Below are 27,237 nucleotides of genomic sequence, written 5' to 3'. Positions count from 1 at the left end.
GGCGGTGCTTGTCGCTGCTCACGTGACCACGTCGTCTTGAGGCACACGTGGTTCGATACAAATTCATTCTCTCCTCCGTTCGGCTGCCTGCGCTGGTCAGCATTTGTTCGTTGCTCCTTCACTTCTGCAGATCATCTCGGTCTCTTATTCCCTCCTCCTCCTCCTTTGTTGTCCTGTATCTTTCCAAAAGTCGTTTTCTCGAATTCTCTTTGCTTCCCTTTTAATCCTCCTTCCCCTCTCATCCTCTCCTTTGCTCCCTCCGGCTCTTCAAGCTCACTGGCCGCCCCACTCGAAGCAGACCTCGTTATCACTATCGTTTTGTTGAATTTCCTGTGTGGGCCCGGACGATGGCTGAAAGGGAGCAGCTCGTGCAGCGCGCCCGTCTCGCCGAGCAAGCGGAGCGGTACGACGACATGGCGGCCGCGATGAAGTCGGTGAGCGAAGCCGCAATGCGGAGCTGGCGCCTGGCTGCCTCCACCACGGCTATATTTGTGACAGGCAAACCCGTCCTTTGTGACCTCATTCATCATTCCTTATTATCAGTGTTTTCTGTTTTTGGACCAATCCTTGTGATATGCCGAGATATTTTGTGTGCGTGTGATTTACTGGCGTTGCCACGAGTGTTTGTGAGGAAAACAAGTTGTTTCCGCACACAGGAGTATTTTTAATTTATATATACGCCCCGAGCTATAAATTGTTTTATGACGTCACAAACCTTTTCATGCTGCTGCTTTATGACGTCACACGCCTTTTATTCTGCTGGATGATGATGACCCAATGCATCCCTGAATCGGCTCAACACGATCTGCTCGTCATTGGTGCTCACCCAATGGTTTTTCTTTGCTGAAAGTGGGCTCCATTTTATATATATATATATATATATATATATATATATATATATATATATATATATATATATATATATATATATATACATACATACATATATGTTGTTTTCAAAGTGCAAAGTTCAGATTGGTATACCCCCATAATTATAATATTCAGAATGACCTGTAACAAGGGAAGGGAACAATGAGTGCAGCAGTTCCACAATATGGCCTAATGTCATTGGTTTTTCTGTCGATACACCTGATCTTATGACACCTTTACACCCTCTGTAACGAAGCGAAGATTTAACACCAGGAATTTGTTGGATGTTCCCCAGACGAAGACTTTTTTGTGATCGAGCATTCTTGAAATGTTCTCCGAGACGATGGAACCCTGCTTTTTATAATCTGCACTACCCCCATCAAATTTTTACCTTTTTATGATCACGTTTTTTTTGATCTCTACCTTTGATCACGCCGTTCTTAATTTATTACTCGTTCTTAATGATGACGATTCTTCTGTTTAGAGCGCTTTGAAATTTTGCTTCATCAGGAAAAATCGATTCACCAGACAGGGTGCGGCAGGTTCATCAAGCACCAGACAGGGTGGGGCACATCCTACCTTGAAGGTTGTTGGTGAGCCAGCTGGGTTTTATAGTGGCAAATTCCCTGAGACTAGACTGACTGCAGATGAGAATCCAAATCCTTAATATCGTTGCTCTCATCCTGATTGGAACCAACAACTCCAATCTAGTGTCCTCACCAATATCAACCACCGCTTTATCCATTCAGCATGTTTGAAAGTTTTGTGCAATATTTGATCTCCCTTCCAGCCCCCCCCCCCCCCCCCAGAATTAAGAATCATTTGTTGGAGTGACTTTCTCAGAGGGTATTCTCTGTAATTATTAAAGCTTAAATTAGGAATAAATTTCTAAATTGGTAATGTTTAAACCTTGGCTAGGGGAGGCACTTCTGCAGCTTTTTCACACATTATTACATATCGATAATTTAACATCTAAACCACTTGTAAATTAAACAGCCTGTCATACCATGACTGCCATCATAAATTAACATTTGTTTCTGCTTGCAAGGCCCCAAAAATAAAAAAAAATAATAAAGGGGAAATAATTAATGCAGGGTGATTAAAGTGATTTATTCCGTCTGTATTCTCAAATGTCCAGGAAGCAAACTGTTATCACCAACATTTAACTTAAATTTAATGTTTTGAGTATTATGAGAGAGAGGGGGGGGGGGTGGGGAATGTACTACTTTATGAACGAGAGTTCATAGAACACCTCACCCTGCAGACTTGAGAAAAAGGATATGGGGAGGGTCTTTTAAACTCTTGCTTTGCGTTTCCGAGCATGATATCCATTTGTTTTGTTCGTGAACCTTGCATGACAGGCCTGATGTTAAGCACACAGCACGACATGCCGCCATGTTTGTCAGAATGCAGAATCTCAAGTTGTTCTTCTGCTCCTGGCACGACGGCATGAGCTGCTGATTTTCATCGCTTTTCTCATCATTACTCTGCCCTCATGGCATGAATACTTTGTCAATTCCTGCGAAACGGAATGATTTTTGAAAGTAAAGAAGGTGATATGTGTTCGACAGCGTTGAAGTACGTAATTAAATTGAAATAAAATAAGGATTTTAATGGATGTCAAAAAAACAATTTCTGAGGTTTACCACTGTTTATGCAGCCTCAAACGCCACCTTATTTAACACGTGGCATTCGTTGTTTGTGTCCTTTATGAAGTCCTCAAGAGTAAGTTTTCTGTTTGGAACTATTTTCAATTTTGTTTGACTACTAGGCAGGCAGACGGAGTAAAAAGAACATATAAAAATAATCTCATGCCTATCTGCACACGCGCTTTCAGGACGAAGTACTACTAAACGGCAGATTTGTTTTCCGATTCATGTTCAAAATGCAACATTCAAGTGAAATAAAGTTGTCCCTCGACCATAAACTAATGTTTGTAGACAAAGGTTTGTAGACATAGAAACCGACAGACAAAGTGAACCAATTGCTCAACCCCGCTTTTCGTTTCGCGTGCGTGGGGTAATTGAACAGAATTCATTGTGTTATGTGTTGATTTTTATTTTTAATTTATTTATTATAATATACTAGCAGGCTGTGGTGCTAACACTTTGTGGAAGCATACGAACCGTGCTTCACCATTGTCTCGGGTCACTCACTTGCATTTGATTTTTCATTTCTTTAATTTAAGTTATTTTTTCCATTTATTTATATTGTCGTTTATGGATGCTTTGCTACGGTTCTGTGATTTTTTTTTTATTATCTAATTTTATTTTATTTTTCCTGGTATATCGGCTTCAATGTCCATCAGCACACAAAATTACCGTATTTCCCCATTGTCTGAGGTCGCTCACCTGCATCCCCCCACTCCAGCTTCGATGTCCATTAGCATGCAAACATTTAAGCTTTCGACATCACCAGGAAGATACCAATCTCTAATGTCAGTCAGTCATTGGTTAGATCGAACTTCATATATAAGATATATACTAGCATTGGTGCCCCCACAGTGGGGGCACCAAATGCCAGTATATAAGCCAATGTTGATTCAAAAGTCACCAGGTGAATGGAACAGTGATATGTTACCTTGATGAGCCCGAAGAAGCACAAAACCAGGTTGGGAGCTTCGCTTGTCATCTGCTTGGTGACAGCTTTTGACTCTGCCTCACGTGAACTGCTGGATACCCTTTGGGGTTGGCAGGCATGATGAGATCATCATCACGATGCTAGTCCAAGTCAGGAGAATTTCACAATTTCATTAACACGATGGGCAGTCAACAAGTAACCTTAAAATCGTGATATAAATTTGAGAATGTCATGTGTGTAGTAAGTTGTAGATGACATATGTTATATCTATGGGTAAGAGTCATGTTTTGCCTGTTTTACATCTGGCAACATTGAGAGTATGACATCAGTTGAGCGGTTCCAAGATGGCAGCTCCCTTAGAAGCATGCACCAGGGAGGAGCAACGTTCTGTCATCCATTTCTTGTGAAGTGAGGGTGTGAATCCCAGAGAAATCCATCGCAGAATGAAAATGCAATATGGTGATGCATGTTTATCGCTGCAGCAGGTGTACGACTGGGACAGGAAGTTTAAAAGTGGAGTATTCAGTGTGGCAGACGCTGCTTGCTCGGGCCGGCCTCACACAGCGACACAAAAGAAATGGTTGCAGTAGCGTGTGCTAAGGGAAAACCATCGCATTAAGCTGGATGAAGTGGACTCCGAATTGAACATTAGCCATGGTTCAGCACACCATATCATTCACAACATGCTGGGGTTCTGCAAAGTGTCTGCAAGGTGGGTGCCTTGACAACACACCCGAACTGAAAGAACTCCACTCCCTTCTCCCCACCCCCCACTTTCACCATCCCACCACCACCAATCCCCCTGAACAATCCCCCTGCGACATCTCCCCTGCGCCATCTCCCCTGCACCATACCCCACAACCCCTTGCACGACCATCCCCTTCCATCACCAATACCCTCCCCAAAATCCAACACACAATCCAATCCCCTCCCCATCTCCCCACAATCCCACTCCACCCTCCTTGCCCCTCCACTGGGGAGGGACATTGACACTTCAGGAACACGGCACGGACACAAATGGTATCCGGGAAAAGTATGAAATTGGACGATCCCATAAGCATATAAGACACCTGGTCGGCCTGCGACGGTTGGACAAAGCATTTGTTTCCCATTTTGTCCACAGTGTCCGAGTCTGCCTGGGCGGTGACAGTGCTGTCGGGTGATGATGGGTATTTCTGCTCGTAAGAAAAACCGATTTATCAATTAATACAAAATCCCTCCCTTGTTGACTGCTAATTGAACGGAAAATCAAATCCTTCTGAGCTGAAGTGATCATGTGACCAGCGGTTTCATCTTCACGAACACTTTCCTCTTCCTCTGAATTGCTTGCAGAAGGCTCAAAATGATTCGGCTCCACAATTCTCCCAAAAACATTTCCATCACTAATTTTGTCTCCAAACGTTCCTTCAAAATTCCACTGATCAGTTTCAACATTCTGAGAACCTTGAGAGTTGCTGATGAACGTGGAATGTATGTGAACTGCTATTCAGAACAAGGTTCACAGTGTGACATCACCGGTGAAATTGAAAATCGACACCTGGGATTTTTTTTTCCGACACTTTGTGACTGGCAAAAAAAAATTAAAAAATTTTTTTCCCTTAAAATTGGATCATGATTAATGATTCTAAATGATTTTCAGAAAAAGAAAAAAATTGCGTTTGGTTCACCTTTTAACCAAACGGGGGAGGGGGGGTGAGAAACACCCCCCCCATAGACAAGGTGTGAGCGATGCAGACAAGATGTGGGTGACATTTCATCACCACTGTTCCTGTTCATACAGCACCTTCAGAAAGTATTCACACTCCTCAACTTTTGTCACGTTGTGTTGTGTTGCAGCCTGAATTTAAAATGTACTATATTAAAAAAAATTTGTCACTGATCGACACAATGTACTCCATAATGACAAAGTGAAAACGTTTTTTTTTTAGAAATTTTTACAAGTTAATTAAAAATGAAGAGCTGAAATGTCTTGCTTCAATAGGTATTCAAATTTGTGGAAGTGCCATTGGCAGCGATTGCAGCTTGGGGTCTTCTTGGGTATATCTGCATCAGCGTTGCACATCTGGATTTGTGGATTTTTCTCCCATTCTTCCTTGCAGATTACCTCAAGCTCTGTCAAGTTGGAAGGGGAGTGTTGGTGAACAGCAATCTTCAAGTCTTTACACAGATTCTCAATTGAATTAAAGTTTGGGCTTTGGCTGGGTCACTCAAGGACTTTCATGTTCTTGTTCTGAAGTCATTCCAGTGTTGCCTTGCTGTATGCTATGGGTCATTGCCCTGTTGGAACGCAAATATTTTCCGCAGTCTCAGGTGTTTTACACTCTGAAGCAGGTTCTCCTCAAGGATTTGCCTGTATTTGGCTCCATTCATTGTTCCCTCTATCCTCATAAGTCTCCCAGTCCCTTCCACTGAAAAGCATCCCCATAACTTGATGCGGCCACCACCATGCTTCAGGGTCAGGATGGTGTTAGTTGGGTGATGAGTTATGCTATGATATGGCCACCACCGTGCTTCATGGTCGGGATAGTGTTAGTTGGGTGATGAGTTATGCTATGATACGGCCACCACCATGCTTCATGGTCGGGATGGTGTTCGATGGGTGATGAGTTGTGCTCACTTTCTGCCAGACATAGCACTTTGCATTCAGGCCAAACACTTCAATTTTCATCTCATCAGAGCACAGGATATTTTGCCTCATGTTCTCAGAGTCTTTCACGTGTCTTTTTTGTGAACTCCAGGCATGCTGTCATTTGACTTTTTCTCAGGAGTGGCTTCTGTCTGGCCCCTTTTCCATAAAGCCCAGAATTGTGAGGTGCTGCAGAGATTGTTGTCCTTCCGGTAGGTTCTCCCACTTCAGCCAAGGAACTCTATTTCCGTCAGAATGGTCATTGGGTTCTTGGTCACCTCCCTGACCACGGTCCTTCTTGCACAGTTTAGTTGGACGGCCAGTTAGAGGAAGAGACTGAGTGGTTTCATATGCTTTCCATTTCCTCATGATGGAGCTCACTGTGCACTTGGAAGCTTTCAACACTCTATAAGTTGTTTTATACCCTTCCCCAGATCTATACCTCCTCACAATTATATCTCTGAGTACTACGGACAGTTCCTTGGACCTCATGGTACAGTTTCTGCTCTGACATGCACTGTGAATTGTGGACCTTATATAGAAAGGTGTGTTTCTTTCTAAATCATGTCAAATCAATTGAATTGGCCACAGGTGGACTCCAATCAAGTTGTCGAGACATCTCAAGGATGATCAAAGGAAATTGGATGCACCTGAGCTCAATTTGGAGTGTCATTGCAAAGATGTTGAATACTTATTGATGCAAGACATTTCAGCTTATCATTTTTAATTAATTTGTAAAAAATTCTAAAAACATGTTTTCACTTTGTCATTGTTCATGGCCATTTAAATGAGGTATGGGAGTCAAAATGTAAATGTAGATGGGAGCCAAAATGTAAATGGAGATGGGAGCCAAAATGTAAATGTAGATGGGAGCCAAAATGTAAATGTAGATGGGAGCCAAAATGTAAATGTAGATGGGAGCCAAAATGTAAATGTAGATGGGAGCCAAAATGTAAATGTAGATGGGAGCCAAAATGTAAATGTAGATGGGAGTCAAAATGTAAATGTAGATGGGAGCCAAAATGTAAATGTAGATGGGAGCCAAAATGTAAATGTAGATGGGAGCCAAAATGTAAATGTAGATGTGAGCCAAAATGTAAATGTAGATGGGAGCCAAAATGTAAATGTTGATGGGAGCCAAAATGTAAATGTAGATGGGAGCCAAAATGCAAATGTAGATGGGAGCCAAAATTTAAAATTGATCCATTTTAAATTAAGGCTGTAACACAACAAAAAATGACAAAAGTCAAGGGGTGTGAATACTTTCAGAAGGAACTGTATAATGTTTAGCTAAAAATCATGCATGTATGCATATTATGTAGTTTTAATTTGTAAAATAGAACATCTCCATTTCATGAGTTATATTCTCTGTATCATAATTTCACAATTTAATTTCTTTCAATTATTTCATCGTGAATCGCTTTCAAATTTCAAATTACCTTGTTCAAAGCATCTAGCCCCGTTGATTTTTCAATGGGTGACTGTTACACTATATAATAATATGTAAAAAGTGTGCAGTTAACCAAAATAAACTCCTTCCCTGTGGCCTTGCGCCTGCTGCAACCCGTCCCGATGGAACTATGGAGCACGATATTTCGATTTTCGTGTCGCGGTTGTAGTCGTCAGTGATGGACTGAAATCTGCTGCAGTGAACTACTGTGATCTACACCGACTGAAATGTGCTGCAGAGACCTACTATAATGTATTAGAAACACCCGCTCCTCGAGTGAGCAGCAAGGGAGTGGTTTTTTTTTCAGTCCTGTACAATTGTCCAACTTCTGGGAGTTTGATTTTATTATTTAACTGAGTCTAGCGAGGACCGGAATCAATCGAGTAGCCCTGCGCTGAACCCTCTCTGTGGCATCTATGTCCTTCTTGAGTTGTGGTGACCAAAACTGCACACAATATTCTCGATGTGGCCCTCACTAAATTCCTGTACAATGTTAACACCAGCTCTTTTGATATATCAATGATCCCCCTCCGAATACAACCTAAAACCCTATTTGCTTTACGTATAGCTGTCTGGCACTGTGCTGCCTGCTTACCTCCCATATCTATAACCACCCTCAGATCCTTCTCCTGTGTGACACACTCCAAAATTACCCCTTGATCCTGTAATCCCTATTTTCATTGTTCTTTCCCATCCCCAACACCTTACACTTGCTCAGGTAAAATTCGATCTGCCAATCTTTTGCCCAATCCCTACAGAATCAATACTTTCCTGAATCTGATCACCACCCCCTCTGATGTCCACCTCACCTCCATGCTTTGTGTCATCTGCAAATTTGGAAAGCCAACTCTTCACCCCACTATCCAAATCATTGAAGTAAATGATGAATAGTAATGGTCTGAGTATTGATCCTTGAGGCACCCCGCTACTTACATCCTCCCAGCAAGACATCCTCCCACTCACAGCCACTCGTTGCTTCCTATCACGAAGCCAGTTTGCAATCCAATTAGTTACCTGACCAGCCGCTCCACAAGCCCTCACTTTGGCTAACAACCTCCGATGTGGTACCTTATCAAATGCCTTCATAAAGTCTAGATATACTATGTCCACTGCCTTTCTCTCATCCACCTAATCAGAAACTGCTTCATAGAACTCTAACACATTTGTTAGAGAGGAACTACCTTTGATAAACCCATGCTGACTACCTTTAATTAGCTTGTATTTTGTATTTTTGAAATGGTTCCTCATCAGATCCCTAATTAATGTCTCCAACACCTTCCACATAACTGAAGTCAAACTAACAGGTCTATAGTTTCCCAATTCTTCTCTGGATCCTTTATTAAATAATGGTATTACATTTACTACTCTTCAATCTTCCGGTACCTGTCCTGACTTCAGGGAGCTATTTAAAATATCCGTTAACATCTCGCTTACCTGCTCAGCCACCTCAATCAATACTCTTGGTTGCATATTATCTGGCCCCGGAGCCTTATCTACTCTTGGATTACCTTGCTGTTCCTTTACTTCCTCCACTGTAACCTGGATCTTCTGTAAAAGCCCTTCCTCACTTCCTTGATAGATATTCTCAGCTATTGGCAATTCTCCTGACTGTTCTTGTGTGAAAGTTGAAGCAAAATACATGTTTAATAAGCCTGCCATCTCACTTTCATCACAAACCACTCTCATGTGCTATTCCTCAATTTATTTTTTTAATTTTTTTTTTGTGGTGGCCGAAAACACTTCCCTCCACTCACCAAGGATGGGGTCAGAGATTGTTTAATATTAAATTGCACAAAGCTACAAAGGCTGAGGAACCATAGAGATTAAAAAGAAATCCAATATTTTTTTTACAATTTTTTTTGCTTCAAACATTTCCCTGTACTGGCACTGATGAACCACTGAAAGTTTGCGGAAGATCCGTTTGGCCATCTTTGGGAAAAGTGGCTGCACAGACAGACAAGCAACTCTTTTAGATTTACCATTAATTTATTTGATATATATATTTACCATTAATTTATTTGATTATATTGTGTGTCCATCCATGTTTCATGATCCAGGAGCATATTCTGTTTAAAGTGCATCAATCACTCACAAATTGTGAACATCTCTGTGGCTGTCAATCCCGACTGGACAGATCGTTGCTCTTTTGGAGATTGGGGCAGGGATTGGCGATTTGCCCAGGGTACTGGTGCACAATGGCCTACTTAATTATTTTAAAAAGGTATCCTTAACACCCATAAGCGAACAGGACACCCAGCTTTACATACCTTCAAAGGACGACAGACTCCTCGTTGCATTGACCTACCCGCTAATTATTTGATTGGTTGTTTATAGCTGGGCCAGGATTTTAACCTCAACTAGACTTGAAGGAAAGCATTGTTACGTTTGTGGGGCTAGATGGAGGAATTCCATAATAACGATGGGATTTTAAGGGTAGCATGCTCTGTGGACGAGGAGGAGACATCTCGGTGTAATTTAAGTAGGCAAAACTGTGAGCTTAAGTTTGTTACATGTCACAATATGGGGGCTGGTATTGTGTTAACTTGGTAGGGCCTAAGGCTAGTTTCTCCCAGTATGTGATTGCCCCTGTGACCTTCTCCTACGTTTTTACAACAAAAACAATAATCAGAAGGCTAAATCCTGCCTCCCAGGAAACGTAACCAACAGGCCACGCCCCAGGAGGTTGAAGATTGGTTGGGGGTGATGTCAAAGAGGCGAAGGTTGTCGAGAGAAGGACAGTTGGAAGAGAACAATCGGCCCCTCTGGTCTCCTTTCGGCACAATGGGAAAGCTGTCCGTTTCTCGTTATCTTGGCAGCCTCAACAGTGGCCTTGTTGTATGACCAAGGAGAACGGTGGCGCCATTTGGTGTGTGTGAAGGACCAGAAACTGTACGGCGGTTTGTGGGCTCCTGGCGTTGAAGACTATCCGCACAAATTACGCGTCATACGTGGCCGCGGAGAGTGACTTGGTGCCATTTTGGTACATTTTCCCGCGTAGTAGCTACGCGGTCCGACGAACACCAGGCTCCAAAAGGACATCACTGGACTCTGGGAGATTTTCTTTTATTTTCATCTTTCCCCTTGTCTGTTTTTGTGATAAAGTGGAGACGTCTCAAATTAGGATTTAGTTTACCTCACTTTTCATTACCTGCCTCTTTGAATTATTTTCATTATCACCCTTTTGATTTGTGTTTTTAAAATAATTATTGTCGAATTTCTTGTTGTTTGTTTATTTGTTGTGGGTTTGAGGATAAACCCACATGCTTCCGTTCTGGTAAAGAGCCTTCCCTGTCTCCCGCACATGCCGTAACCACCAAGAATTTCGAATGTTCACCTCCGTCCAGCTATCCGTCCATGCTGGTGTTAATCGGCCTGAACATGACAGTATGTTAGAATGTTACCTCCCTGTTATGTCAGCCTGATTTGTTGGCAATTTGTTTTCACTTTGTAAAACTGTGGTTGTGTTTAAGTCGTTTCCACAAACTGTTGCATTCTTTGGCAGGTTTAAATGCCAGAGACAAATGAATGTTATTAAGCCCCATTAAAACCCCCAATGCGATTCTGGTTTCAGTGAACAATCTTAATTTTCACTTTCTTAGCTGCCAAGTGATGTGAAAAATCCACACGAGCAGGAACAATATACGTATACGTGAAGAGGCAAGCGATGCAATCTGAGAGGTCGATGTTTTGGATTGTCTTTCCAATCTGAAACAATTCAAAAGTGGATTCAGAACATTAGTATAAAAAGCCAAGATTAGTTTCCTTAAGATTGAACCCCACCTCTTACTCTCGATCCACCAGCCAGAGCGAGTATAGTCACGCATTCGGAAGATATTCACACAGATGGTATCTTGTCATTGATACATGACGCTTATAACCGATTCTAAATTTAACTTGTTTATTCATCCCCATTGCTGTTGTCCGTCCTTTTTCGTAGTGTGCCTTTCAACACATGTTTTGTGTTTCTTTGAATATTTTCCTATTCTTAAATTTGTTGGAAATGTATCCTCTCTGTCATTTTAACCTGTTTATTGAAAGTAGCCAGTTGCATGGTGCGTGCACACCAATTAAGATTTTGGCTGTTTGGACGACATCCATACACTGACCGAATGGCTCTTCATGCGGTTCCCACACACCAACTGAGTATTTGGCTCTTTACAGGGTTCCCATACATCACCGAGTATTTGGCTCTTCAACCAGTTTCCATACATACATACATCACCAAGTATTTGGCTCTTCAACCAGTTTCCATACATAAATACGTACATACATCACCGAGTATTTGGCTCTCTAACTAGTACACATACAAACAAACATATATACATTCATACATACATCACCGAGTATTTGGCTCTCCAACCGGTTTACATACATTCATACATCACTGAGTATTTGGCTCTCCAACTGGTTTACATACATAGATACATACATACATCACCGAGTATTTGGCTCTCCAACCGGTTTACATGCATACATACATACATCACCGAGTATTTGGCTCTCCAACCGGTTTACACGCATACACACATATATACACACACACTGCCATCGCTCGTTATCACCTCGGTGACACTTACATCGTTTTATCTTCTTCATCTGAAATTGTGTAGGTCTACTCGGCACTGGATATTATCTCGCACATCTGTTCTAGTTGTACATACATCTTTGTTGCGCTCAAAAGGATGAGGTCAATATAAATTGTTTTTGCTCATAAATAATGAAATGTGGAAAATGATGTTACATCCCCTGTGGCACTTGACTGGTGAATTGCATTTAGAGCATTTTTATTATTTATTTATTTTTTGTATACCTTGTCGAGGCTCGTATGAGAGCTCACACACAACGCACAGCAAGGGGGGCATGAGACAAGAGGGGAGGGAGTGGGAAGGACAAAACAGTGGGGAACAGAGACATTATGAGATCTGTGGAAGGGATGGGACGGGGAACATGGGGAATAGAAGATGGATATTACAGGGACTTTCAGGAAGGAAAGCAGGGAATTTGAAGGAGGTGGGCTTGGGTGGATTTTCGGGGGTAGAAAAGATCGAGGATTTGAATGGCGGATGATAAGAGGTGGCGGTGAACAGCTGTTTTGAAGGCCTGGAGGGAAGAATGGGATTGAATAGAGTGAGGGAGTCTATTCCAAAGGCGGGAAAAAGAAGAATGAAAGAGTGAAGGTGAGCAGTGATTCGTGATTTTGGTAGTTTTACCAGAAGGGGGTTGGTGGCGGACCTTGAGTGCCCTGAGGAAATGTGGTGGGGACAAATCGCAGAGAGAGAGCAGAGGGGGAAGGCTGGAGAGGAGACGGAAGAAGACAGAAAGACCACCGACCAACCTGCGGTGATTGAGTGAGAGGCCCAAAGACTCAGCCTCATTGCGGGAGATGCCAATGATAGGAAATGCCTTGATTTCTACAGCATGAAGCCGAGAAAGGTGGGAGGCAGGAGCACCAGCCCAGAGGGGAGAGCAGTACTCCATCAGGCTGCAGACAAAAGCTTTGTAAGTGGTCAGGAGCTCAGGTGGGCCGAGGAAGGACCTTGCACGACAGAGGATTCCCAGTCGGCGACTGGCTTTGGAGGCGAGGTTTGAAATTTGGCTTTCCCAGGAAAGGTTATGGCAGATAGTGAGACCCAGAAGCTTGAAAGAAAGGACTTATTCCAGAGGATTGTTGAGAAAGTGGATGGGGGGGGGGTTCTAAACGGTCTGTTTGAAGAGACATAGTGAGAGTGTGAGATTTTGTCCGGATTGAAAGACATGTTCTGCGTGTTGGACCAGTTTGTGACTTTATCCAGATCTGCAGTGAGCGAAGAAGCTGCTGCTTGCCGGTCTGAGGGATGACCGATGGTACGGCAGAGGGTGGAGTCATCAGTAAAGAGATATAGAGGATTTTCTAGAGAGCCGGAGAGATCATTGATGAAAACCAGAAAAAGAACAGGGCCCAGAACGCTACCTTGAGGAACTCCAGCCTGGACAGGAAGAGCGGATGAAAGAACTCCATTTAGGGCTACACGGTGACTGCGACAGGAGAGGAAGTCTGCGAGCCATGAGAGGAGGAATGGCCTTGGATACCATAGGAAGAGAGTTTGGTGAGCAGGGCAGGGTGCCAGACTGTGTCAAAAGCACGTGATATGTCCAGGGATACGGCTCGGATTTCCTGTCTGGCATTGAGGACTTCCATCCATTGTTTGGAGAGCAGAAGCAACATATCCAGGGTAGAGTGACCTGGTCTGAAACCAAATTGATGATCGGAAATCAGGCCATTGGAGAAGAGGAAGGATTTGATGTCTGAAGCGATGATGGATCCCATAACCTTGCTGATGATTGGGAGAAGGCTGATTGGTCTGTAGTAGCAGGGATTTGTTTTTGCACCTTTTTGTGCAGGGCAGTGATGTTAGCAGATTTCCAAGCAGATGGCAGATGACCTTGAGCAAATGCGAGGGTGAATAGAACAGAGAGAGTGTGAGCAAGAGCAGAAGAGCAGGCTTTGAGGACACGTGGGCTGATGCCGTCTGGACCGGTTGCAGGATCTGAGTCGAGGTTTGAAAGCAAGCTCTCCACCTTGTCAGGAGAAAAGGACACAGAGTCCAGGGACAGTTGGGTGCGACTGGGTAAGGTGGGTAGAGAAAGTGATGGGTTTAGGACACAAAATTTAGCTGCAAACACCGAGTTTAGGCATTCAGCTTTCACACGTGTGGAATCAGCAGTGCAGCCATTTGAGGTAAGGGAGGGGATGGATGGAGGGGGAACATACACCATAAACAGATTTGATTAGACGCCACCAGCATTTTGAGGAGGGCGAGAGGTTTGAGCGTTCAGACTTGAGATGAGAAAGATGTTGTTTTCTGGCTCTCCTGAGGGTAGATACACACTTGTTCCGAGCTTTATGGAAGGAACTGAGATTGCCCTCAGTTGGGTTTCCTTTCCATGAGTCAAAGGCAAGTTGTTTCAGGACAACTGCCTCACCACAAGCTTCAGTAAACCAAGGGCGGGAGGAAGGGTAGGACAACTGAAGACGAGAGGGGATAAATCTGTGCATGAGGGAGAGCAAGTTTCTTTGAAAGAATTCCCAGGATGAGTTGATGTTGGAGAAAGTAGCGATAGGAGACCAAACTATAAGTTTGAGGGCTGCTTGGAGACCCTGCCAGTCGGCTTGAGTGAAATACCAGACTCAACGGTGGTGAGGTGGTTCTCTGATAAAATAATCGCCAGAGAGATGTCCACCTTGACAAGGACGTGGTCAGAAGAACCGAATGGAGCGGCGGAAGAGCAGCAGATATTGTCAGGGAAATTTGTCAAAATCAGATCCAGAAGAGATCGAGTACCATTGGTTGAGATCCGGGTTGGGAAGTTGACCGATTGAGTCAGTCCCAATGAGTCGCAGAAAGCTTTTGCTGAGGTGCCATGACAAGTGAGAGAGGTACCCACACATAGCCAACTGGCATGATGACAACTGAAGTCGCCACATATGAGGAAGAGAGAGTTTGAATGAGAAGATAGAAGTTGGTCCATGTTTTCGGATAGTGACATGTAGATGGAGTCATCACTGTTCGGTGGACGGTACAGTACACATATAAACATGAGGTTGGAGTGGAGGGAAAGCCATAGCCAGAGGTATTCCTGGGGGTGTGGGGGAGTGAGGGCAGTGCATGGAGAGTGAGGAATAGAGTCTTTGATGAAGAGAGCAACTCATCCACCAGGACGAGGCTCACGTCTATCGTACCAGAGGAGGGAGTAACCAGTTAGAGATACTTGGGAGCCAGACACGTCTTGGGGGAGGAAAGTTTCTGTTAGGCAGATTATGTCTGGTTTGTCAGTGGCAACCTGTAGAGAAAGATCTGAAAGGTTTGAGCGAAGGCCCCAGATATTTGAGGTCCACACTTTTAATGAAGAAGGAGGGGTGGAGGCTTTGGGTGCATGGGGTGGGGGGGGAGGGTAGGACAAGGGACGAGGGGGGTAGGTAAGGAGGGTTGTTGAAAGAGTGTGGGGGATTGCAGAATAGCTAGGGGAGGGGACCAGATGAGGAGGAGAAAGGCTCTGTGGTACTGGGGGAGAGGGGGGACAAGAGAGGGGGAAGAAGGCAGTTGAGGATTTGAGGAGGTGGAGTGAAGAGATGGAGGTGAGAGGGCAGTGGAAGGAGGCAGCTTTGTGGATGAGAGGGGGGGCAACTTTGAGAAGGATGAGTGAGGGGTATGAATGGTGGGAGAAAGGTGAGGGGGGAGTTTTTGAGAGAGGTGAGAAGGAGGCTTGGAGGGATAAGAGTGGGATGGTTGTTTTGAGAGTGAGGGGTGAGAGGGGTGAGTTGGCTCTGAAGTTGGAAAAAAAGAATGGTTGATGGAAAGCGAATATTCATAGCAAACTGGGTTTTTTTTTAAGTTTTAGGTCAGAGATGCGATTTAACACAATTCTTGATGGATGCAATAAAGGCGAATCCAGAGAATGGAGAGAAGAATCGCAAGAATCGGATTTTTTCGGCAAGGTATGAAGGAAAAGTTGAATTGAGAGCAGTCTGCTTAAATAGTAGAAGAGTAGTGCATTATGATACAGTAAAGAGTACCACACGTGAGAAAGAGGAAGATGAAGCATTATAAGAGATCATTATTATTATTATTATTATTATTATTATTATTATTATTATTATTAATGTTTGAGAGAGTTTTCAACAGATTAGGTCATGGAAGTGTTGTAGAAAAAAATCGAGGAAGAAGAAGAGAAGAAGAAGAAGAAGAAGAAGAAGAAGAAGAAGAAGAAGAAGAAGAAGAAGAAGAATCGAGAGTCGTGAGTGGGGAAGTAGAAAGGTCGCATTTATTTTTTTTTTGTTTTTTTTTAATTTAAGATTAGAAATAGAGGGATTAGTTGGGAGGGATGTGGGACGTTAGGAAAGTGTGGAAGATAGAAATTGAAGGTAATGGGGAGAAAAAAAAAACACGATCGTACACCGAGGGGAACCGGTAGGCCTCAAGCCTCAAGGGTAGGCCTCAAGCGTCCGGTAAGACAAAGTCGACAAAATCTCACAAAATAGCACGATTTTTGAAACAAAACGGAACTAGGAACACACATTAACATGTAAGTGAGAGAATAAACAGTTAAAACGGGACAAATAACGACCGGAAAGTTAACTTTGAGATCGTCAGCAGAGAGCTCCGAACGAGACCTGTCGACGCTCCAAACCCGGAACCGGAGCTAAAGTTGGGATTGCTGGATGTCAACACACTGTACCTGATTGGAAATGTGGGAAGAGTCAAGCAGGTAAAACCCACAAGTTAGAGAGGATTAGCTCAGTTAATTTAGAATTTTTAGTTTACCAAAAAAAAAACCCTGTAAAGAGCTAATTGTGTCATGTGAATATTGTAACCGTCTGTCCGTCTGTTCGTCCGTCACACTCTCCTCTTAAACGGTTGTGCAGAAATTTACCGAACTTGGTCGTTATGATTTGTGATCACCAGATGGCAAGAAGTTGTGCAAGAGCAGTATCATTTTGGATCCGCTCCCCCCAGCCCTGGGGTGGTGTCAAGAGGTCGAATACCGAAACGTGTAATTACGGGCACATTATAAAACATTTTTAAACAAAACTTTGCATTTGCAATCAACATTGTGGGACTCATGAAATTTTTAACCATTATTTGGATTTGACCCCTGAGTCGTGCCCATGGGATCACAACTTGAGATCACTGAGGTCAAAAATAAGTTTTTTTTTAAACCTCAAAATTTGATATTGGGTCATCCCTGGTGGAACTTTTTGCTTAAGGTGGGAAGTGTGGGGATTTGTGATGACACGCCATCGACTTCACTCTCGTCTTTCACTTTGTCAGTAGTTATTCCTCCATTCTGTGCACAAATGCAGTTTAAATTGTGATCTTTCACTTTTGGTATACAGATACCCATTCGTACGAACAAGGTCGGGCAACAAAACGATAAGGTTGTGAGTATCTGCCACCTTATTGTTTAGTCTTACAAGAACCTTCAACGTAGGAGGAGGCCATTGGGCACATCAAGCCTGTTCAATCTTGCAAATATGAGACTTCCCTATCCCCACTACGACCAGATACTGATTCAAATCTGATGAGACTGTCAATACCCTTGCAGGGACATCTCAATCGAATCACCTCCTTTCTAATGTATAAGGTCCTCCCCTCCTTCGACCGCAACTCATAGCTTAGTCGAGCTCGGCCCAGAATCGAGTAGCCCTATGCTGAACCCATTGTGTGACCAAAACGGTACATTCTTCATGAGTCCTTCACTAAACTCCTGTTCAATGTTGATACAGTACTACCTCCTTTGATTTATAATTTATCACCCTACCAATACAACCTAAAACCCTGTTATCGTTACATTATAGATAGCTGGCACTGTGCTGTCTGCTTGCACCCCACCCCCCCACCCTCACCCCCCACCTCCTCTCACCATATCCCTTACCACCCCCAGATCCTTGTCTTGAGTGACACACTTCAAGACTGTCCATTGTATCATGTAATTTCTTTTAGGACTTAATGTCAACTGCAATGATAGATTCCGTGACCTTGCTGATGATTGTAGGTAAGCTAATTGGGCTGTAGTTAAGGTGGAAGGTTTGGGTTGTGGGGTGTGAGATGGTGGTGGGTATTGTGAGGGTGATGATTGATGGTGGATTGTGGAGCGGGCGAGCTGGTTGGATACCCTGAATGTTTTAAGCGTCCTCGGTCAAATCTTCTCAGAGGAGTAGATGATGATGATACGTACATACTTTCTCTCCACTATAAATAGACGATGGTTCATTTGATTTGTAGAAATTTGTGTTGATGTGAGTTATTTTCAGGTGCTCTTGTGGTAAGTGCCAGGCAATGGCAACAGGTGTTTGATTCACCGCTCAAATCGTCCCGTGTACATGTGGGTAGAGATGGTGTTCGTTTTGAGCGCCGGCTGTTTCATCCGCTTTATCATGGGTATGGTATCCCCTCTCAGTCGTGGTGGATAACCACAACATCTAGACCTGATCCACACTCGGGTATTTGGGACAAACCTCGTCCAATTTCTGGAGAAGTCGGGGTGTTTCGACCTTTGGTGGAGCATGAAACCATCTCGGTTGGTATTATTGCAACCATCAAAGACGCATCGACTCGGCATATTTGTGGAAAATCGAGAATTATTCGCCGTTTGAGTTGAATCGTACCATGTGGTCTACTTCCAGGTGTGATGTCACGGCTAATATGAAGAAGCAGATGATTTTGGATGGTCACAAATTTACCTCATTTATAATTCATAAATCGGAAAAAGACGCATATCTATTTTGTCGGCTATCAAGGTATAGATTAGCGTCGAAGGTCTGAACGTTTGTGTTCCCCTTTAAGCAGACAAGATATTCCTATCGACTTCATGTTATCATGGGACTGAGGGGGGATGCGTTCCCAGGATACATTTTCGGTGAACGAGACGCCTCCCATGGCACCAACTGCACGGCACCGCGGGACCCTACAAAGGTGGAAACATAGTCTCGTCGATGTGAGATTGAAAGCACGTGCACTTTTTACCGAAATGAACAACCAAGCAGCTTGGAGAGCGCTCGGCAAGTGGCTTAAGCATTGAAGCAAGCACTCCGACTAAACGGTTGATAAGAAACGGCGTCCTTGGCATGAGATTGCAATCACCGAACCATCATATTCAACATACACCTACCGGAGACACCCAAAATGTCACGTACGTCCGAATTGGACAAATGAACACTTTTATAGGAGTTGGATCTGCTTGTAAGTTCGATTCTGGAGCTTAAATCTTGTAATTCGTCTTCGTTTAAGAGATACTCATGGCAATCACGTGCGGAAACGAAATAATGCAACGAACGCTGATGTCTCCAGGCGTTTATAAGCATTGCAAAATGTACCCAGCGATGCATAGCTATGATGAACAGGTATTCGATAATATGAGACGAAAGTGGGAAAAAATAAACTTTATCGGAATAAGAAATCGTTGCGGCCTGTTCCAAGTCAAGGCATGGTTAAGCAGGCCAAAAAACATGGCGGCTTCAGACCCCAGCGAGGTTACCCAGAGAGCGAGGTTGCCGAGGATCGCCTGGTGAAGGACATAATTAAATAAGGCCGTTAATTATCTTCAAAAGGAGTGTTTTAATTAACCCAAACACACAATTTTCAGTCACGCACTTCCTTCGAGTTCCCTTAGTATGCGTGCAAAGTTTCAGGCTGCGAGGTTTTATGGTTTTGGAGTTATGGAGGGGAGACACTGATACACACACACACACACACACACACACACACACACACACACACACACACACACACACACACACACACACACACACACACACACACACACACACACACACACACACACACACTCTCTCTCTCTTATTGGTATAGATAAGTAAATGTGGAACTTGACACAAGTTGAAGTAATACTGCGGTGACTTAAGACTCGATTTGGGACTGCTTAAGTGACTTATTGACATCTTAGCTGGTTAATTCCCACACTTGTTTGATGTCTGGCGTATTGTATTACTTGTGGCACTCGCTTCCACCAGGTAGTGCTGGAGGATACGTACATACATAAAGAATTTCGGTCCTTCCCCCAAACCTGAACCACTGGGACAATATTTTATTTTTTTTCTATCTAAAACCCTCCCGTGTACCCGGTGAGTACAACCACAAGTTTTCAACTCATTCTGTCTTACGGTATTGGAGTGCATCGAAGTCAAACAAACAAACAAACAAACCCACAAACAGTAAAACAAACAAACAGTATAACAAACCCACAGTAAGACAAACCCACAAACAGTGTACCCGGTGAGTACAACCACAAGTTTTCAACTCATTCTGTCTCGCGGTATTGGAGTGCAAAGAAGTCAAACAAACAAACAAACCCACAAACAATATAACAAACCCACAGTAAAACAAACCCACAAACAGTGTACTCGGTGAGTACAACCACAAGTTTTCAACTCATTCTGTCTCGCGGTATTGGAGTGCAAAGAAGTCAAACAAACAAACAAACCCACAAACAATATAACAAACCCACAGTAAAACAAACACACAAACAGTGTACCCGGTGAGTACAACCACAAGTTTTCAACTCATTCTGTCTCACGGTATTGGAGTGCAAAGAAGTCAAACAAACAAACCCACAAACAGTATAACTCACACACACCTTTATGATGTCACGTGTATGGTTTTCATCCAGAGAATTGGGGTATTTTATTATGACTTGCGGAGTGACTCACCAAGTTTCTCAATAATTCATTAATTTTTCAAACACATGAACTCTGGTAACCAATCAGTTGCAACTTTCCGGAGAGCCAATCAACGGCACGGGATGTTCAAAAGGCCGAGAACTCACGGGAGCTTGTCTTAATGACATGCTGGAAGCTTGCGTACCTTTACGTGCGCACATCACTCAACACGTCATCATTTCGTCGTGACTTTTGGTTCGCCATCTTTTTTTTTTGTATACCTTGTCGAGGCTCGTGCGAGAGCTAACACACAACGCACAGCAAGGGGGGCATGAGACAAGAGCGGCGGGAGTGGGAAGGACAAAACAGTGGGGAACAAAGATATTAGGAGATCTGTGGAAGGGAGAGGGATGGAGCGGGGAACATGGGGAATAGAAGATGGACATTACAGAGACTTTCAGGAAGGAAAGCAGGGAATTTGAAGGAAGTGGGCTTGGGTGGATTATCGGGGGTAGAAAAGATCGAGGATTTGGATGGGGGAAGATAAGAGGTGGTGGTGAATAGCTGTTTTGAAGGCCTGGAGGGAAGAATGGGATTAAATAGAGTGAGGGAGTTTATTCCAAAGGCGGGGAAAAATAGAGGAATGAAAGGGTGAAGGTGAGCAGTGATTCGTGATTTTGGTAGTTTTACCAGAAGGGGGTTGTTGGCAGACCTTGAGCGCCTTACGGAAATATGGTGGGGACAAATCACAGAGAGAGAGCAGGGGGGGGGCAAGGCTGGAGAGGAGACGGTAGAAGACAGACTTTGGAGCGAAGTGGATTTCGTTTGTTTGGTTAAACAATCACAACGGCAACGAACGACTTTTTCTTTTCTGCTTTCCGTTTTCGATGCCATCCTAAAGCCGTAGCAGCTCAGCGCCATTAAACCTTTCATTCTTCACCAACCGCTGGAGAGACGACGAAGGAGCAACCGTTTTCGTCCGTCGTCCGAAGAGACGACGAAGGAGCAACTAACAAATCGTTTTCATTCCTAGCAACAAGGTAGATTTGTTGGTTCGCGGAGGCCTGCAGTGACCACTATTTTTGTTGTGTCTGTGTGTCTGTCTGTCTGTTGGGTGGTCGCTAGACTACCCTTAGTCTCAGGTTTTCCGTCTGTCTGTATGTCTGTCTGTTTGTATGTAATGGACAGCTCTGGAGGCCAAAGGAGACAACCGATTTTGATGAACATCTGGATGCAGTGGGCTGTGGTTTCCGAGGTGCAGTGAGATACGGGACGTGAGAGTGTAGTAGTAACTCTGCTTTATTGCGTGCTCGGATGTACACCACTCAGAGACTCTAGCGGGCGCGTAAAGATATATGAACCCCTAACCACGTGACTATTATCATAAGCACTCCACGCCCCTCAGCACTCTTACGCCCATACACCACATGGGCCATAAAACGTAAACTGTTCTGCCTGGCAGAGCTATGCACTCTCCCGAGCAATGTTCTAGCTTGCATTGTGTTTACAACTTTATGTCGATAGTTGTCTGCAATGTTTTTATTTCATTTTCCATGATTTATTGTCTGTTACAATGAAATGCATTAAAATATTGTACTTCCTGATGTGAAGAATGTAAATCGCGAAAAGCTCTAAGTTGCATTTTATTTTGTTTATTTATTTATTTATACATTATACCTTACAGAGACATTCTCATGCATTGCGTAACATCCCGCATTGTTCATACATAAAATTCAAGAAAGTTTGACTGTTATATTTTATCATTAAATATATATATATTTTTTGCAGGTAACAGAGCTCAATGAGGCTCTCTCCAATGAAGAGCGGAACTTGCTTTCTGTAGCTTACAAGAATGTAGTTGGTGCACGTCGCTCTTCCTGGCGAGTCATCAGCTCGATTGAGCAAAAAACCTCTGCCGATGGAAACGATAAGAAGATCGAGATGGTCCGTGTATACCGCGAGAAGATCGAAAAGGAGCTCGAGGGAGTCTGTCAAGATGTGCTTTCTTTGCTCGATCTTTTCCTTGTCAAGAATTGTGATGAAGCACAATACGAGAGCAAGGTGTGTTGGTGCAAGCTGTTGGTGTGTGTCCTTCTTGCGTCCATAATGGATTTTATTTGTGAGGTTAATTTGTGGAGAAGTTGCGCTCTAGGTCACTTGTCTTTATTTGTCCATCCTCAAACAGGATAACTGAAAAAGCACTGAATTTGTTCAAAACTGGAATTGTGCTAACAAATGCATGCCATATCAGCACAGGTCTGCTTAAGAGTTGTGCCTGTGTGTCTCGGGATTAGTGTTTAATGCTCACGGAGGAGCTTATACACATATGATTTGTTGGAGAGGGACATCAGGAGAGCTTGGTGTACTTTTACTTGAATGACAAGGATGTGTGGAGCCAATGGACAAATTTAAATTGCATGTGTGCGTGTGTGCATGTCGTTGGTTATTATCTCCAGATTTGTGTTTGGGCTGTTCTGCACCAGGTGTGTGTGTGTGTGTGTGTGTGTGTGTGTGTGTGTGTGTGTGTGTGTGTGTGTGTGTGTGTGTGTGTGTGTGTGTGTGTACAGTTGTAACACGCCCCTTTATAGCCAAGGCTCCCACCGGCAGCTCTGATGCACTTGGCCACTCCCTGCTAGGCCGCGATTGGTCCATGCTCCACTTGATGGGTGAGGGACCACCCATCTGCTACTTGTCACCTGGGCGGTCCCTCCCCCCCTCTTCCCGGGCAGCCCCTCCCCCCTCCTCTGCTGCTGAGTGGCCTGGGCACCATTTTCCTGCCAACATAGTGCCTTGACCTAGCCAAATGCTCAAAGAACATATTTAAGACAGATAAGAGGTGTACGCATGAAATAAAATGTCAGAAGGGATGGCGATTTTTAGACACAAACATGAGGGAGGTGGACGTCGTTTATCTAAATGTAATCGTGATGCATATCTAATATGACATTTAATCAAATATGTATTCCAAACTCATTGAGGAAATAAGTACGCAATATCATACATGGCAAGTTGGAGGTGATAAAAAAACTGGTTGGGAGACATCAAAACCGGGTTATTTATTTATTACATGTGATCGGAAGTAGTGATGTGTGCGGAATCCTGGAAGATGGTGTCGTGGCCTTCGGTGAAAGCCTATGACTTCACACAGCCAATTGACTGAAGATATCATTACATATCGGATGTAGGTTGCTCCAGGGGTGTGTCTGTGTGTATGTTCCATTACCAATCAGCTTGTAGAGCGCTTGCCAAGTGGCTTAAGTGCTCAACAAGCACCCCCAACAAAATGCCAGCTGCTTGGTAACTCCAGAAGTGTGTTCAATTATCAATAAGCTTGCTATCACTTGCGAAGCCAGCCATTCCTTATCAACATTGGTGAATGGAATGCTTGCTTGACTGCTTAAGCCACTTGGCGAGCGCTCTACAAGAAACTTGGTAACCGAACGCATCCCAGGTCTGTCGGTCAGTGTGTCAATCCTTACGAGTAGAATCGAAAGTAAACTTTGCGTTTTAAAAATTGATCATACTGTCCATTCAATATGGACGTTGACCACAATCAAACGGGTCTGCAGGTTTTCAGAAACAAAACGGGTCAAACCTGTGAAATTCGGGTCACTTGCCATCGACGCTATATGAAACATTTATTAATGTCAACTCCGTTCGACCTTTAGACCTTCACACCTTTCAGATCTTTTACTGTAATACTCTGTCGACCCCTTTGACCTTTAGACATTTTAAGACCCTTTCAGACAATTCCAATGCTTTCAACCTTAAATGATAAATGACACTACTTAGACCCTTCCTTCCTGCCATATAAGCGCTGCTTCATCAGGATGAAGATTACCGCACTGCAGTTAAAGGCATGGACAGTGCCGATACAACCATTATACCAGTACACTGGAATTCATTTCACCAACCTCGGAAGGATGACAGGCTGGGTCAACCCTACCTGGTGTTGATTCACTGGAAAACGGGGCTCAAACTCAGTACTCTAAGATCCAAAGCCAGCCCCCTTAACCACTAAGCCAACACCAGGCTGGCAACACCAGACCCCTTTGATCTTTTAAGACCCTTTAGACCCATTTAGACTTTTTAAGACATTTACACATTTTCAACTGGACCATTTCGACCTTTTGTTTGCAATCAATTTTTATTTTATTTATATTTTTCGTAAGTTCAGATAGTTTTGGGTCGTGACCTGTATGCAAGTCCTTTGAATGTTTAAAATTTTTGCAAATTAATGTGCAAGTGCAATTTTGTCAATTGCGGCCTTCTCCAAAGTCAAAACCGATCTTGTCTTTCAATTATTCTTGTTATATCGATTGAAAGTTTTTTTTTTGTTTGTTTTTTATTTTATTTTTAATTTATTGCCTGTGCTTGTGGGCATTAAATGTCACTATCATCTCTCAAGGTGTTCTACCTCAAGATGAAGGGTGATTACTACCGTTACTTGGCTGAGGTCGCAACCGGTGAGAAGCGTTCTTCCATCGTCGAGTCGTCCGAAAAGGCTTACAAAGAGGCTTATGGCATTAGCAAGGAGCAAATGACCCCGACTCACCCCATTCGACTCGGTTTGGCACTCAACTTCTCGGTGTTCTATTACGAGATTCAAAATACCCCGGAGCAAGCTTGTCATCTTGCCAAAACTGCTTTTGATGAAGCCATAGCTGAGTTGGACTCGCTCAATGAAGATTCGTACAAGGACTCGACCCTGATCATGCAACTGCTGCGGGACAATCTCACGCTTTGGACAAGCGATCAGCAGGACGAGGAGAGCGGAGACCCCAATAATTAAATATTTGCTTTGCCGCGGTATCTTCCTTTGCTTTATTTGCTGATACTCGTGAAGAATCTGCATTCTTGCTCAATTGCTTCTCTCATTCACATTTTATTTCTCGTCTTGCTTTTCGTGCTTCGGCTCTTTCACAACACCTGAAAGATATTTTTATCTTTAATTCTGCTTTCTGTGCCATAATCTCTCAGCTTAAAGGGTGCTCTTCCGCTGGATCAAAACCTGATGTCTCACCTGCGTTCTCTCTCCTTTTCATCTCTTTCCACTTGCAGTCATTGTTGTACCGATGTGATATTCATTTCGATTCAACTGTGTTCCAATACATTGTTATTATATACTATAAAAAATTTTCTTATTTCCTTTATACTTGCCTGTTGTTGCCAAGGAAACGTCTCCGCTTTACTCGACGACAGATCGAGTCGATGTTTTTCACCAGTTATACAGTACATAGTGCTTCATCTTGTTTTCTCGCCTTCGCGCAATTTCATATTTGGGTTATCGCCAAGTGTTATTTTATTTTGTGAGGTGTAGCTGTCTGACGCATTGCATTCTAAGAGCGAAGTGTCCATGGAAGATGCACAGCAAATCTGTATAAGATGCTTTCTATTATGGTGTCATTCTTTTGGCACTTTGATTCCATGATGATGTGGACGTTCTCATTCATTCTTTGGCACTGGATTATTGAAGGAGTTGGTGGATGAGTGGATGGTCGGTGGAGGTGTGGGGAAGTTTAGAAAGGTTGGGGAAGTGTGAGCATGCATTAACATTGTTGAAGAACCCCTCCCTCTTATGACTTTTGTTTCTTCCATCGACTAGGTTCTCGGCGCCGGTATTGCCAATAAACTTCCACATTTCAATTTCAGAGATGGTATGGTGTTTGCGTATAACTTTAATTTGCAAGAAGTTTGCTTACTCTGTCTGCGATACATTTTCCTGCACGGGGAAGGAGTATGGCAGCAGGCCGGAAGGTGTGTGTGTGTGTGTGCGTGCGCGCACGCGTGTGTGCGCGTGTGCATGTTCCTATTAAACATTTGTGATACAATCTTCTTGAAACTGCATTGTAGGCCTCGGTATGTGGCAATGTGATATCTTGTAGAGCTTTCCCACGTCCTTATTGCAATCTGCATCCTTTTCTCAAACATCTTTTTGAATAATTTTCCATATTTTGATGCCACACAATGCCCATTATTTGCACCATGTCGTAAGATGCTTTAAGACTGAAGACTTGCGTTTGTTCCATCGATTTCTTCAACACAGAAATTTTACAATCTTAAACAAATGCTTTTGGTTTGTTTTGTGAATTGTTTTTAAATTTTCTGGCATTGTGAGGAAATATTCGGTTTTCCTTTCTTGTTATTTTGTGACTCGATACGTAGTCCTCAAACACTGGCTGTTGAATCATTGCCTCATGTGTGTATCGACTCGGGGTATTTCATCGCACTCTTAACACTAAATGATGACCAAAACTTTCAGTTGGAATTGTGTTTTAGTTGGTGTTATTTGTGAGTAAAATGCATTGTATTTTAACCAATAATGTGGTACATGTGCAGATGGTAATGTCACCTTTCACTCTTTATGTTCATTCAAGCTAACAACCCATGACCTTTTGCCTATCTTTTCAACCGTGTGTGTGTCTCAACCCCCCCACATACAGCTTCCTCCGATATGCTCCGTGCTTGAGAAAACAAAATGCAAAAGGTTGATGCTGACAACTTTACTTTTATCTATTTTGCTCTCTTGCTCTCTCTCTTCCAGTCACTGGCTGTCTT

At 43.3% G+C, this 27,237-nt stretch overlaps 1 protein-coding gene across 2 annotated transcripts; it reads left to right on the top strand.

Annotated features, from left to right (window-relative positions):
* On the top strand, nucleotides 1–26,330 carry YWHAG (tyrosine 3-monooxygenase/tryptophan 5-monooxygenase activation protein gamma). Of its 2 annotated transcripts, none has more exons than XM_085883396.1 (4): nucleotides 1–95; nucleotides 273–434; nucleotides 22,468–22,740; nucleotides 25,088–26,330. In XM_085883396.1, the coding sequence occupies exons 2-4, from the start codon at nucleotides 348–350 to the stop codon at nucleotides 25,469–25,471; spliced, it is 744 nt and encodes a 247-aa protein (XP_085739522.1). In that variant the 5' UTR covers nucleotides 1–95; nucleotides 273–347; the 3' UTR covers nucleotides 25,472–26,330. The 2 variants fall into 2 exon arrangements, with proteins under 2 accessions (XP_085739522.1, XP_085739521.1); XM_085883395.1 differs by having other exon boundaries at nucleotides 5–139.
* The last annotated feature ends 907 nt before the right edge of the window (nucleotides 26,331–27,237 follow it).

The sequence above is a fragment of the Eptatretus burgeri genome, chromosome 5 (genome assembly GCF_056783735.1).
Source record: "Eptatretus burgeri isolate ZD-2024b chromosome 5, Ebu_testis_v1, whole genome shotgun sequence".
In the NCBI taxonomy this organism is placed as follows: Eukaryota; Metazoa; Chordata; class Myxini; order Myxiniformes; family Myxinidae; genus Eptatretus; species Eptatretus burgeri.
The sequence above is the reverse complement of the archived record's forward strand: the minus strand, read 5'-3'. Positions and strand labels throughout refer to the sequence as shown.